General features: G+C 48.9%; 2 protein-coding genes and 1 long non-coding RNA gene across 10 annotated transcripts; 2 read left to right on the top strand and 1 right to left on the bottom strand.

Annotated features, from left to right (window-relative positions):
• Positions 1-54: 54 nt before the first annotated feature.
• On the bottom strand, positions 55-6,227 carry KLHL10 (kelch like family member 10). Of its 4 annotated transcripts, none has more exons than XM_073797644.1 (5): positions 6,111-6,227; positions 2,640-3,129; positions 1,159-1,776; positions 723-872; positions 55-503 (listed from the first exon to the last, which is right to left on the bottom strand). In XM_073797644.1, the coding sequence occupies exons 2-5, from the start codon at positions 3,057-3,059 to the stop codon at positions 129-131; spliced, it is 1,563 nt and encodes a 520-aa protein (XP_073653745.1). In that variant the 5' UTR covers positions 3,060-3,129; positions 6,111-6,227; the 3' UTR covers positions 55-128. The 4 variants fall into 4 exon arrangements, with proteins under 4 accessions (XP_073653745.1, XP_004323823.3, XP_073653746.1 ...); XM_004323775.4 differs by lacking the exon at positions 6,111-6,227 and adding an exon at positions 5,530-5,886; XM_073797645.1 differs by lacking the exon at positions 6,111-6,227 and adding an exon at positions 5,020-5,054.
• Positions 6,228-6,312: 85 nt separating this feature from the next.
• Positions 6,313-14,269, top strand: NT5C3B (5'-nucleotidase, cytosolic IIIB). 5 transcript variants are annotated; one of them, XM_073797649.1, is made up of 9 exons: positions 6,313-6,396; positions 6,838-6,936; positions 7,511-7,580; positions 7,667-7,713; positions 9,972-10,057; positions 10,624-10,713; positions 11,699-11,861; positions 12,710-12,910; positions 13,767-14,269. In XM_073797649.1, exons 1-9 carry the CDS (start codon positions 6,364-6,366, stop codon positions 13,899-13,901), a joined length of 924 nt encoding a protein of 307 aa, XP_073653750.1. In that variant the 5' UTR covers positions 6,313-6,363; the 3' UTR covers positions 13,902-14,269. The 5 variants fall into 5 exon arrangements, with proteins under 5 accessions (XP_073653750.1, XP_073653751.1, XP_073653752.1 ...); XM_073797650.1 differs by lacking the exon at positions 6,313-6,396 and adding an exon at positions 6,483-6,614; XM_073797651.1 differs by lacking the exons at positions 6,313-6,396; positions 6,838-6,936 and adding an exon at positions 6,484-6,837 and having other exon boundaries at positions 7,648-7,713.
• On the top strand, positions 7,720-9,116 carry LOC141277352 (uncharacterized). Its single transcript, XR_012328599.1, has 2 exons — positions 7,720-8,779; positions 8,866-9,116. It is a non-coding gene; the product is annotated as an uncharacterized lncRNA (long non-coding RNA).
• Positions 14,270-14,574: the final 305 nt, after the last annotated feature.

Below are 14,574 nucleotides of genomic sequence, written 5' to 3'. Positions count from 1 at the left end.
CAGTCATGCAACCCTTGGCTCCCTTAAGTTGAACATTTTCCAATACTCTTACAAGTTTAAACACTGCATTTATTTAAAAGAAAATTCTTATTGCTTGCTTAGACTTTTTATTAGCTAAGTGAAGAGGCTCATACAGGTAGGGTACTTGTCGAGGCGGAATGCCTTACTTCATCGCGCAGTGCTAATCCTGTGAAGTTGCCTCGTCTAGCTGCGTATTCCTCAACGTTGGCCAGCCCTGGTACCACACAGCAGCTCAGAGCACTGCGGTATATGCTCATGTCATGAGCATCATACCACTCTTCGGTCTTTTCATCATAGCACTCAACATTAAAGGTGGTGGTAAAGCCATTAAAACCACCCACCACAAACAAGAGGTCGTCTACCACCCCAATACCAAAATTGCTACGAGGAGTAAACATAGTGGGGATGGTGCGCCAGATATTAGCCACTGGGCTGTAGACTTCTGCACTCCTAAGTCGATTAGCTCCATCAAAGCCGCCTACCTGTGGACAGCAGAGGAAACACAGCTGGCTGTTAACCATCGCTTCTGTTTGCTGAGGATGCCCTCTTTGGGGGTGGCAGGGGGGACCAGTGATTTCATACCTCCCTCTTCCACTATCTTCCATGGAAAGAAGCTTTCAGATTCTTCCCAGTGGTAGTGTAAACCTCTTTGCTAATAGGAAATGTAGGGCTATAATTTTTGTTGTACAAAAGGAACTCACCGCATATACGTGTTCTCCATAAGCAGTTACGCCTATTCCACTCCTCCTGCTTCTCATGGGTGCTATGACTGTCCACTGATTACTCTCAGCGTTGTACACTTCTGCCGTTGACAGGCATTCATTTCCGTTAAACCCGCCACATATGTAGACCTGTGTGAAGAGAGTTCCAAGATTATTAAAACTGGGGAGTAGAAAGAAAGGGTGTGTATATGGTGGTGGCTGGGGCAGGGGACACTTCTGATGCCAGTCTTCAGTCTGAGTTTCTTTTTTCCACATGTGCACGCATTGCTTTTTAATAAGTAAAATCAGAAAAGATAGTCATTTGATGAAGGAGTTAGCATTGCAAAGTGAACACTGCCACTTCTGTTTTCCATGCATTATTTCCAGGCCTGTTTGCTGTCACATCTCCTAACCCCCCCTTCCCCTGGGGTCTTACCTTTCCATGGAGTGTTGTGGCACTCGCGTCACTCCTCTGTTCATGCATGGGGGCAATGAGTGTCCATTGGTTGGTCTCTGGCTCATAACGTTCAGCAGTGTTGAGACGCACGTAGCCATCAAATCCTCCCATGGCATAAATAAAATTACCGAGGACTGTCACGCTGACATAGCAACGCTTGGAGTGCATCGGGGATACCTGGTGCCACGTTTTCTTGACTGGGTTAAAACGCTTGACACTATTGAAATAGTCTATACTATCGAACCCCCCAATGATATAAACATAGCCTTTCAAATAAGCTGTCCCGTGGTAGGCACGAGGACTCTCTTCCTCACAAGTGACATTCAGCCATCTGTCTGCCCGAGCATCATATGCCTCAATGGTATTGGTGGGGCTCCCACCACTCCAGCCACCAATTGCAAATAGGATGGCGTAGGGCAGGCGGGGCCTGGTGAGTGGGTTGGTGAAGTCAGAATTAGAAGATCCGTTCATGTTTAGGTCATACATGGCCTTCAGTGCATTAATGATGACTGGCTTGCATTCCTCGCTGTCTTTGATATAGTCATTCATCTTAACATTGGTCATGAAGTATTCAGCATGCATTAGACCCAGGCGAACCTAAGAAGGAAATAGAGAAAGTCATTCAGACTAGGTGTGGTGTCTGGAAAACCCATGTCCTTAAGCCCGCAGTTTTACAGTCTTCTCCGAATGCAGTAGGATCATGTTTTGTTTTGTTTTTGTAATTTACAGCTCACAGTTTAAATATTTGTGTTTTGGAGGTGGTATACATTGGATGCTGAGAATGAGCGAGATAGAAGCCACCTCAAGTGGTCACAGAGCTAGTCCATTCCTTGGCCCCTGGACAGGACTATTAGACCAGAAAAAGCTGTGGTCATTATTCAGTAATTGGATATCTATGTCTCTATATGTAAAATAACATGAATTAGCACCAAATGGCTACAATTGAGTGCAATGCTCATGATCTGGTTTCTTGTCCAACTCCTGTTTTGGTTGGGGAAACTCACAGAAGGAAAGGGGTGAGAGGAAGACCCTTTAGAATTCTTTTGAAGGCCTGCCCTCTCCTTCCCCCACTACCAGGGAGAATCTTGGTCAAAGAGAATATAACTGGAGCAGAAGGAACTAGCAATGTCAAGGGCAAAGAAAATTGCAAAATTCCAGAGAATAGCAGGGGATGCCTTCTGTAGAGGTACATATATAAGTATATGTAAGTATAACTACAGCCTTGGAATCTGTCAAACATCTGAGTATGGCTCTTGGGACAATCCCTCTGGGATAAATGAATCAAAAGTGAGCAATTAAGGGAATTCTCTGGCAGTCCAGTGGTTAGGACTCTGAGCTTCCACTGCAGGGGCATGGGTTCGATCCCTGGTTGTGGAATTAAGATCCCACAAACCATGTGGCCCAGGCAAAAAAAAAAAAAAAAAGCAATTAAGCATCCCACAAAAGAATAACTAAACGACCTTGGGAAGCAAGACTGAAATATGCTGCTTTCTATTTTGGGGGTCATAAGAAGTCCATTTTACAATGGCCTCAAATACAGCATCTTCTTGTTTGACGTTGAGTTCATCTTTCTCAATGATATCCTTAAGTTCAGTGACTGAGAGCTCTAAAAACTCTTCTGAGACTTTCACCATCTCCTCAAAGTTGTGCAGTATGAACGTGTAGGTCTTCCGCCTCAGCTCAGGGCAGTAGATGTAGTCTGTGAACTTGCAGATGCCGATACAATTATCCAAACACAGCTCCGACTCGAGGAACTCACAGCAAGCCCTGACAATACCCATGATGTTAAATTGGTCTGCAGCAACCAGCAGGTTCTCCATGTTGTCTGGTGTGATGGGGACAGTCCGGGTGTACGCATATTCGATAATTAGCTTCATCATGTTGGGGGTAATGCCAGGGATGTTGTATACCTTCTTTTCAATGTTGTTCCAGCCACTTGTAAACAAAGCTCTGGAAGAAAGAAAGAAACTAGCAGTCACTGAAATACTTCTCTCTAGTTTGCCATGTTCCCTCCCCCCGCCACCTTCTCTTGTTGTGGGACATTTGGACATTTTCCAAATAGTGTGCACAATAAGTAAATTGGAAAGAAATTGGCGTGAGGAAGCGGGGGGAGGAGGGTAGCTTTTATACAGTGGTCAAGAGAACCTTTCCAAGAACTTTGACTTTGGTCACTTTTATTCCTATCTTCATGATAAGTAGGCTTTTTCCCATTTTGTGGATGGAGAAACTGGTATCTGCAGCTGGGAGTAAGACCGAGGTCTTTTTCTGTCTCAGCCCATTGCCCACCAAATTCTATCTTAATTAAGGAAATTAAACTTGAGCAAATACACTTTTAAAACAAGTATTATTGGGCTTCCCTGGTGGCTCAGTGGTTGAGAGTCCGCCTGCCGACTGGGGGGACACGGGTTCGTGCCCCGGTCTGGGAAGATCCCACCTGCCGCCGAGCGGCTGGGCCCGTGAGCCATGGCCGCTGAGCCTGCGCGTCCGGAGCCTGTGCTCTGCAACGGGAGAGGCCGCAACAGTGAGAGGCCCACGTACCGCAAAAAAAACACAAAAAAAACCAAGTATTATTCAATCAACACATATCCAGAATCTGATCGCTTCTCACCTCTCTCATTGCTACCTTCTTGGTGTGAGCCACCACCAGCTCTTGCCTAGATTATTGGAAGTAAACCTCCCAACTGATCTCTCTGCTTCTGCTTTTGACACCTCCAGAGTTTATAGTCTTATCCCAGACACCAGCATGCTCCTTATGAGTTGATGCTCCTCTTCCGCTCAGAACCTTCCACTGACTTCCCTTGTTACTCAGAGTAAAATACAAAGTCCTTACCAGGGACTACAAGAGACCTCTGAGATCTGGACCATGAATACCTCTCTAACCATATTTCCTCTCACCTTCCTCCTCACCTTGCTGCGGCCCTGCTGGCCTTGCTTTCCTTGAATACACCAGAGATGCTTCCATCTGTGCACTTTGCTTCGTACTCTGCCTGGAAGGCTCCCCCCAGATCTCCGTTATTTCCCAAGACCGCAGCCCCTTGAAGTCTTTGCTCGAATGTCACTTTGTCAGCAAAGTGATAATCCTATTTAAAATTACCACTGACCCCTCTCTATCTTCCTTTTTTTCCCTAGCACTTATGACGTAATACGTATTTTATTTATTAAATGCCTGTTCCCCCTACTGGAAGGTAAACTTTACGAGAACAGGAATGTTTATACATTGTTTTATTTCCAGTACCTGTCACAAAATGGGCACTCCATAAATAATTATTGAATGAGTAAAATGACTACTATTCCACAACAACTTATTGGGTCCCTACTATGTAGCTAGGTACTTCTCTAGGTGTTGCAGAGGACAGAAGTCCCTGCTCTAATATATTTTTCCTTCCTTTTTCTAGGAAGTTTAAAGGAATGTGGGCTCAGAGATCAAATTCTCTAGAGAAGAGGTCTGAAAACCTACAGCCTCTTGGCCAAATTCAGGCCAACTCTCGTTTTTGTACTGCACGTGAGCTAAGAATATTTTTTACATTTTTAAATGGGGAAAAATTTTTTTCTTTTGTTTTGGGGGGAAAATATTTTGTGACACCTGGAAGTTAAATGCAAATTTCGGTATTCATAAATAATTTTATTGGAACAGAGCCATGCCCTTTCATTTAGTATTGTCTGTGGCTGCTTTCCTACTAAAGGCAGAGTGGAGTTGTGACAGAGACTGTATGGCCTGCAAAGCTTAAAATAGTCACTATTTGGTCTTTTTGTATACCCGGCTCTAGGTCTAGATGAATGAGAATTTTTAGCAATGGGTGGCACGCACTTATCATATCTTCATTGGAACCGAGTACTCACATATTTTCAGCTCATGAACAAAATAGGTCTTTTACTTCCTGGGTTACAATAGTTTTGGCTCAAACTCCTTTTTTCTTCTGAAAAATATTTCCTTGGTTCTTTCCCCTCATCCCCCTTCCCACCCTCTCAGTCCTTGTTAATTTGTCACCCTGTTTGAGATAGTCTCAGATAGGGGCTTAAGGGGTGGCTGGAGTGGCACTGTCATCTAGGTTTAAGTAGGAAACCCACTACAGGTGTCCAACCTTCCCAAACGTTGGTTTGGGTGAAAATCAAAGAAAAAATGCATCTGGCCCACCAATAGTTGGTTGAAATCTAGTTGAAAATGAGACAGAAGAGGCTCTGGCCCTAGCTGTGCCTCTTCAGAAGACAAAGGAGCCAGTCTACAGGAGCCCAGGGCTTTGACAGTGTCCCTAAACTTAAGATAATGGGGTGGGAAATATGAAATGAACCAAAATGTCTCAGAATGAGCCCCATTCCCCCTTTTGGCTTAGTCCAGCAACCCTGTTGTACCTAAAGTAGGAACTGCAGCTACAGAGGATGTTCTTGTGGGCATTGAACTCAAAACCATTGACCTTGATGACCACGTCGCAGAGCTTGCCCTCTAGCCTAAGCTCGTTGAAGATCTCACAGGTCATCGCACTCATCTTCCTCTCCATGTGAGGCTGGTGGAAACCTGTGGAGGCCGCCGTGCTCTCCATCTCCATGGCACCCTGGGACAAGGGGAGCCAGGCTGCTCTCCTAGGGTGTCGGGGAGGATGGTCGGGGCCCTTTAGCCAGCTGTCACTCCTTCTTCCTACTACACCTTTCACATTGGGCCCAGCAGGCAGCCCAAGTTCCAGAATCCTGGGCCCGCTGTGACATCACTCTCAGGATTGTGATGTCAGGTTCTGGAACTCTCTCCTGTCCCTGTCCTCATTCCTCCCCCCCCCCCCGCCCCCATGGCATCACTCAGGCTGAAGACCACCCCACATCTTCTGCAACCAACCAGAAGCAGGACGTGACCACTAACACCACGTAAGACTTTTGATTCACTCTAGCTCCTGCTGCCCGCTTCCGGTGCTCAGTTTGGCGTCTCTGTGGCAACCATCTACCTTCTTCCGCAGCTTGGCCCTTGGCTCCTGAGACACTGAGTTCAAGGAAACCGAGTCAGAGGAGGCAGAAGGGAGAAGTAAAGCTGATGGGTTTTCATTCTGGCCCAGATGTCCAGGGCCCTCCTGCCCTCTGGACTGAGTCACTCATCTTCTGTGATGAGGAGCGAGGCCCGTGAAGGAAGCACCTTCTGGATCTTCAACAGAACTCACTTATGGCTCCTTCACACCCCCTCCCATCTGCGCCCTTTTGCTCATGCAAACCTTAAGCCTGGAAACGTCCATTCCGGTTAGGGTTTTTGTTCTAAAAAGAGTGGCACCCACCCACGTAACCCCAGCCTCTTGGGACACTCCCCGTCCACCCCCCACCCCCCGCCCCGGACCCGTTCCCCGTCCCCGCACCTCACCCCCACCCCGCCCCGCGGAAGCGACGCCTGCGCAGTGAGGCCGCGGGGCGGTCGTTGTGCCCACGCCGCCAACAGGCCGGCGAGCGCCATGGCGGAGGAGGTGAGGCGGGAGGAGGAGACCGGCGTGGGGCGGGCCCCGAAACCCCGGGCGCTCCGAGACCCCCACCGGGCCGCCTGGGCCTCGCCGCGCCACTGCGGCCCGTAGGCGCCCAGGCCCGGCCGGAGCCCCCGCTCGTCCCCCGCGCCCCCGGCCCGGCCTCGCCGGCCTCCCCTTGAGCGCAACGCGGTGCCGGGGTCAGCGGTTCTCTCGGGTCTCGGGACAGGTGAGCACCCTGATGAAGGCCACGGTTCTGATGCGGCAGCCCGGGCGGGTGCAGGAGATCGTGGGCGCCCTCCGCAAGGGCGGGGGAGACCGCTTACAGGTACCGCGGGGGGGGGGGGCTGGGGATGTGGCCTGCCCAGTGCGCCTTCCCGCTTTGCTGCGGACACCAGCAAGCATGCCTTCAGCCCCTAGAAATGGCCAGCTGCCCGAGGGCAAGCCTGTTTTGCCTTGGGGAGAGCCCACCTGCCCAGCAACCTAGATTTCAAATTTCTCAGGTCGTGCTGTAGACAGAACGCACCCCACACCAGGCCTCCGGGTCTTGTCCTCACTAGCCGAGGTTGGTGGGCTCCCCAAGAAGACGCAGATGTGTAGATGGGCCAAAAGGTGGGGGCATCTTACGAAGGACCAGGGCATTGAGATGGGTGCTATTGAAAGAGTGGAAGGGGTCCTGATTCTGCAGTCCCCACCCCCATCCTCAGAGAGGCTGGGTCTTCTCTGGGTTAGCACAGGTATTAACTAGGATTAGTTCTTCCTTCGGCGCTTCCTGACTCCCCCAGGGCTTTGCCCGCAGACCGGCACTGAGCTGTTTGGACTTCCATAATCATCCTCCCTGGCTGGCACAGGGCCACCCTGGAAGGAGCCTGTCTAGGCTTCATCTCTCTTTTGCATTTTAGGTCATTTCTGATTTTGACATGACCTTGAGCAGGTTTGCATATAATGGAAAGCGATGCCCTTCTTCTTACAGTAAGTCACATACTAGCTTGCTTTATTGGGCTTGACAGGACGATGGCTTATAAGGGGCAAGTAAAAGGAGTTCCGTGTTTTTGCAGATATTCTGGATAACAGCAAGATCATCAGTGAGGAGTGCCGGAAAGAGGTGGGTTACTCCCTTCTTTGCTCAGAAATGGCTATCATATACGACTTCCAGTGGTTCTTGGTTAGGACCAAAGATTCCAGGGTTAAGACCTCAGAAGATTAATTTTTTAAAAAATTGTTGTTATGCTCAGGTGGACCTAGTCTTAATACACTGAAACAGCTTTTCCTTATTGGCCAAGACACGGGATGATAGATGGTTGGAATATGCTTACTCCTATCTGTAGAACTTAATAGGAGACTTCGATGTTTGCTGTTTAACCCTCCCACAACTCCGAGAGGTGGATAGAATCATTACTGTCTCCATTTAGCAGATGGGAAAACAGGCTTGGAGAGGTTTGAGCAACGTACCCGAGGTCATACAGCAAGATGCAGAGCTTGGTTTTCCCATAGATCTGATTCTGTTCCCGAACTCTTTCCTCTATATTATGCTCTTTCCTTGATAGTATAAATTTTCTTGGTAAGGCAGCAGGTACCAAGAAAGACTTCTGAATTAACATCTGTGTATGAAACTCCCGTTTCCATAAGATGCATACAGATACTGTAAAGCGATCCCTGTAGCCTTGGAGTTCATTTTACTTTGCTACGCGTTCTTCCCATCAGTGTCCTCTTTGCCAGAGCAGAGCTGTGCTAGCCCCTCGTTTCTCTGCAGGTTGCTGAGCTCTTTCTGCTAAAGAGCTATATCATTTAGTTCCACTTGATTATGAAGTTCACCAAATTGGTTACTAAGTGGTCTGTTGGTCTGCCATATTGGTCAGATCTTCTAATACTCTGTCATGATTACTGGTTATTAAGATGGACAGTGAATTATAGATAGCTCTTGTGTTTCTACACCTGTCTCTCTGGTGATGCCACTTGTAGCTTAAGGTAGATTCTGGCTCCACCACTGATTACCTTTGGCAGGTCACTTTTTTTGGTTCCTCACATCCCCGATCATAGCAGCTTCCAGAGAGCTACGTCCACAAATAAGACAATAGGTTTGGATGCCCTCTCTGGGATAAAGAAGCTAGAGAACATTAAGATTTGTGGCGTTGATGGGTTCCTGAAGAAATTAACAAAGCAAAATTTATGTAAGAAATCTTTTTTCTTTTTAAAAATTTATATTCTGGGGGTTTCCCTGGTGACGCAGTGGTTCAGAATCTGCCTGCCAATGCAGGGGACACGGGTTCGAGCCCTGGTCTGGGAGGATCCCACATGCCGCGGAGCAGCTAGGCCCGTGCGCCACAACTACTGAGCCTGCGTGTCTGGAGCCTGTGCTCCACAAGAGAGGCCACGATAGTGAGAGGCCCGTGCACTGCGATGAAGAGTGGCCCCCGCTTGCTGCAACTAGAGAAAGCCCTTGCACAGAAACGCAGACCCAACACAGCCAAAAATAAAATAAATAAATTTTTTAAAAAAAGAAATTTATATTCTGTTGAATTCTGTTATACTTTCAGAAAAATGTTCTCACACTCAAGGAAACATTGAGAATCTTAACACATTTTAGGAGCCTTCCGTCTCTGTCACTCTTTGTATTTAACCCTCTTTTGGACTGATGGTCAGGGACTCCATTTGATCTCATAATATTCCGACACCATGCACGTATTAAAATTAAAATTTTTTACTCAGTCAATTCTCATTTTTATTGGGCACTGTTACTGACTGAGCCCATGTGACACATGATCCCTGAAGCAGCCTCCCTAGATTGTGGAAGGTCCTGGCATGTGGAAGGTGACCTTAGCCAGAGGAGGTGCACAGAGATGCTCCCCGTGAGGTTGTCCACCTGACGTTGGCAGTGCGATGGAGTTATCCCCTAACATGCTGTGTCCCAAGCTCCAGTCTTCTAGTTCACTTGAATGATTTTTGCCAGATCTGTGTAAATTACCCTGCCTTTAAAGATCTGAATGCAGTTAACTTGCAAAAGAAAGGAGCAATCTTTATGAAAGCATGAGTGTGCTATTCTAGTTTTCTTTTTTCCGACATACATTAAAATGAATCCCAAACCACTAAAATGAAAAGTGTTTTTATCCATGTACGCCCCCCCCAAAAGTTATCTTGCCTACCACCTGAGAAAATGTACCACATTTTGGGAAATACAGCGTTAAATCAGTTCTTACTGATTAAGCGGGAGTGCAGAGGGATGGCCGACTCTGCAGCTCCAGTCACTCCCTTACCTGGAGTTGCATCTTCTAGGTGACTTTTTTCTCATGCTGGACTGTAGGACTCTGCTGGGGAAAACTTGATGTGGACTAAACGGCTTTTCTCTTCATTTCGATGTCACAGCTCAAAGCGCTCTTCCACCACTATTACCCAATTGAGATTGACCCACACCGGACCATCAAAGAGAAGTTACCTGACATGGTGGAATGGTAAGTGATGGTGGTGGTGAAACGCCCCTGGCCCTCACGATGCTTGGTCTGGACGGGGGCGTATTTTTCCTGAGCTTTGGTCAGATGCAGGCTCCTTTACATTACTGAATGCTTAACTGAAGGCCACAAGCGCAGCTGCTAGAACAAATTGTCCAGATAAAGCCAGGCTACGTGTGGCTACTGCTAGAGTAGAGGGCTCACCAAGTATCCTTGGAATGAGTTAGAAGCCCCTTAGTTTGGGGCAATAAGTGCTTTGGGGCAATAACCCTCCTAAGGAAACCAGTATCACTGGGCAAAGCCCCAGTTCTCCATAGAGTGGGGTCACAGAGGAAGGGATTCAGAAGAGCTTTGACATCAGCAGCAACTTGCCCAGCTCTTGTGTTGCTGCTGTGTTGCTGTCTCACCCTCTTCCTTTAGGGACAAGCAGGGTCCTTCAGGAAATGGCTCTGGGGGAAAGGATGAGGCCTCCGCTGTCAGTACTTCCAGAGGAGACTCGGCCCTGAGGTGGGAAAGGTCACTTTACTTAGTGGTGTGAATTTGGGGTTTCGTGGGGTGTCTGTTTCCAGGTGGACCAAAGCGCATGAGCTCCTGTGCCAGCAGAAGGTTCAGAAGTTTCAGATAGCCCAGGCGGTGAGAGAGTCCAACGCAATGCTTAGGTGAGCTGCCTGCCCTGGAAAATGTTTCTGCCAGACTGTTTGCGATGGGTTTGCTCACGAAAGAGAGGCTGGGAAGAATCAAAGAGGAGTCGGTTGCTGGGAGAGTCAGAAGCGATCTAGCACCATGAGTAGATGACGTGGAGAAGGTCTTGCTTGTCCTCTCTGGACACAGCCAGAGAATTTTCTATCCTTGGGTGTGTCCCAGGATGCAGTCTGCTGGTAGTGGATGTGGTGTGAATATGACCAGGGCTCCATCTCCTAGAACAAACAGCGTCTAGCTCATTCTTCCCAATGATAAACAGACTTTTGGGGTCCCCACAGCGACTGGCGTTCTTTATCCAGACATGGGAGTTGGCTGACCTAGGGCCCTTGATCTTCCGTGGCCTTCACAGTGCAGCTGTCTGCTGGAGCGTTCTTTACTGGAGGAGGGATGAGGGCACGTAGAGGAAGGAGTCCACACGGGTGCCTTCCCTCAAGGATTGTGTGTCCTGATTGGGGAGAGAGGCTAGCTCGTGGAAAGCCAGGAGAGTAGACACGTGCAAACCCAGTAAGTGCCTGGGTGGGTTGGAGGTGTTCCCCAGTGAAGCTGCCTCAGGATAGCTGCCTGGTTGTATTTTGCTCAGGCAAGATAATACAGAAACAAACAAACAAACAAACAAACAAAAAATGTGGTTGTATGGTGTATATGAAGTTCAGGGGCAGGGAGAGCAAATCAATGGTGATGTGAAGTCAAAATGGGGGCGATGGCATCGACTGGGAAGGAACATGAGGGAATCTTGACCTGATTAGTAAGTACATGTGTGTGAACATGTGTAAATATTAACTGAGCTGAACACTTAAGATTAGTGCACTTTAATAACTTACTGTATGTATTTTATACCACAATTTAAAATGTTTTTTAAAAATGTTAAAGATGTAACCCAAATAGAAAATAAAGAACAGTCGCAGAGGCAGTGCCATTTCAGAACCGCTCATGTCACTTCAGGGATGGATACAAGACGTTCTTCAACACCCTCTCCCAGAACAGCGTTCCCCTTTTCATCTTCTCCGCGGGCGTTGGGGATATCCTGGAAGAAATCATGCGGCAGAGGAAAGTGTTCCACCCGAACATCCACATCGTCTCTAACTACATGGAGTTTGATGAAGATGTGAGCTGGGGCTGGAAGAGGGGTGGGGACCGCCAGCCAGGGTGCTTCACCCTAAATGTTAACCCTGATGGGGGAGGGGGGAGGGAAGGCATGCCAGCTTCTTTGCCCTCGGCAGTTATTTATTTATTAGTGCCAGCTAAAGACAGTCGCTTTTGAAGGACCCACTCTTGGGTGTTTGGCTGACAGTCGACTCTGCCAGGGACGACTGAGTTCAGGGCTCGGCCAGGCCCCGTGTCACTGTCATGGCTCGTGTGCCATCCTAGGTACTCAAGGGCTGGGACTTGGACTTGTTTTTCTTGAGCCAGAGGTGGGCTGCTCTGACTCACCCGTGTTCTGACTTCTTCCCCTTAAAACCAAGGCTGGAATTTTCATCCCTTTGACCTGTGGTTAGGGTGTGGCCCACAGCTGAGGTTAGCGCACATGTAGCCAGGCAGCGCTTGTATCACGGGCTTCACGCTTTCACCAGAGTAGGCGATCAACAATATTTGATGGTTCCTGTTAATTTAAACCAGGGGTTGTAAACTTTTTCTGTAAATGACCAGGTAGTAAGTATCTCGGGCTTTGCGGGCAATATGATCTCTGTCACAGCTACTCTGTCACACAAAAAAGCACCCGTAGACAAGATGTAAACAAATGGACCTGGCTGTGTTCCAGCAAATCAATTTCCAAAAACAGGCCAAATCTAGTCCACGGGCCCTAGCTTGCTGACCCCTAGTTGGATCACAATGAAGTTCTGGCATTATCTGTGCCTTTCAGGATTCCCTTTCCTCTGTGGCAGAGACAGTGGAACACTGGTCCCGAATGGGTCCTTGTAGTCCTTCTGTCTGTCTCTTGCCTTGATTATTTAGGGCTTCCTAAAGGGATTCAAGGGCCAGCTCATACACACCTACAACAAGAACAGCTCCGTGTGTGAGAACTCTGGTTACTTCGAGCAGCTTCAGGGCAAAACCAACATCCTCCTGCTGGGAGACTCCATGGGGGACCTCACCATGGCTGATGGGGTTCCTGGCGTGGAGAACATTCTCAAGATTGGCTTCCTAAATGACAAGGTAGGTAGGAGACCCGGGTTCTTCATGGCCGGCTTCTCCTTCATTCCTGTTAACGAGTGCTTATTGAACACCTTCTGTGGGCCGGACCCTGTGTGAAGTACGAGAGGCACAGAGGTCAGACACAAGCCATAGTCTCATAGGAAACAGAAGAAATACCCAGTGGTTACAGCTGTGCACGAAGCACACGGCGTGACCCAGAGGTCAGAGCACGTCATCAGCCCACACGTACCGGGTGCCGCGCACGTTAACCCAGTTCATCTGTGCAGTCATACTCTGAGGTAGTGACTGTTATACCCAGTTTACAAATGAGGAAACTGAGGCAAGGGGGTTCAGTAACTTGCCCAAGGTGACATAGTTTAGAAAGTGGTTGGGCTGATTACCAGTCCTCCTAAATCATACCAGTAAGGCATGATTGAGATGGGAGATGTTGGTATTCAGGATGTGGGTTTATAATTTAGAGAAGGAAAGCATAGGAACAGACCAGAGGTTGACAGGGGTGAAAACATGAGGTCACAGAGGGGCACAGTGTGGCATCAGGCTAGAAGGGCTCCAGTTCTCACCCTCAGCCGGCAGGTGCTGAAGCCTCATGAAGATTCGATCCAGATAGATTAGAGGTAACGTCTGATAGTTTTTGTTTCTAATCGTTGTGATGGTCCTTTTGGCACTGACCCAAGGGTTAATTGTGGCAGCCTGCATCCATGGCCATCTGTGTCTCCAAAGGGCAGGTCCCGGTAACCTTGAACTCCTCCTGGGGAGTCGCAGCTTGAATGCCCTCTTCCCCAGCCCCAGGTGGGCAACAGCGGGCAACGCGGAGGGCAGGGCACTGGAGGACTCTCGGTCTCTGCTCCCCCGGCAGGTGGAGGAGCAGCGGGAGCGCTACATGGACTCGTATGACATCGTGCTGGAGAAGGATGAGACGCTGGACGTGGTCAACGGGCTGCTGCAGCACATCCTGCAGCAGAGGGACTGGACAGAGATGCAGGGCTCTTGAGGGCGGGCCGGGGTCAGGCCCCGCGGGCTGTGATGCGGACGGGCTTCACCGGAAGGCTACTCTGCACTGAGCACTGCTCCTGCCTGTGCTGCAGAGAAGAGTCCGGGGGGCCGGGAGCTGCTGGCCCACGCCCCTCCCTCCCCCTTTCCCTGGCTTCGTGGTTTGTGTTCTGCAGAGCCTTGAGGGAGCCCTGCCAGCCCGGAGGGCAGCAAAAGCCATTCCAGATGAACTGTGGACCTACACAATGTTAGCACTTTAGGAATCATTTGGTCCAGGGAATCTTTTTTCCAGTATTTTTTAACATGGGAAGCTGCTCTTCAAACAAATCTAATATGTGAAACAGATCAAAATAAAAAAAGGAAAACACAGAGCTGTTCCGATTGGGGTGGGGGTGGGGCAGAGCCTGTACCTCCTGGTTCTGGAGGCGCAGGAACCTCCGAGAAGCTGCTAGAGCTCCACGGAACACAGTTTGAAAACCCCTGGATTAGCCCAGGAGACTCTGAGCACAGCGAGCACAGCCTAGTGTGTCCGTGGGCATCACGGTGGGCAGGCAGGGTCGGAAGGGTGTGTTTCTGACCTGGAATGGTTTGACTTGATTCTCATGCAGCCGTTAAACGTGAAATTCAGCTGGGATCAGCTGAGTTTGGCCGGCCCTGTATGCAGAGCCCCCTCT

Source organism: Tursiops truncatus, chromosome 20, assembly GCF_011762595.2.
Source record: "Tursiops truncatus isolate mTurTru1 chromosome 20, mTurTru1.mat.Y, whole genome shotgun sequence".
NCBI classification, from domain to species: domain Eukaryota; kingdom Metazoa; phylum Chordata; class Mammalia; order Artiodactyla; family Delphinidae; genus Tursiops; species Tursiops truncatus.
This window is presented reverse-complemented; position numbering and strand designations above follow the sequence as displayed.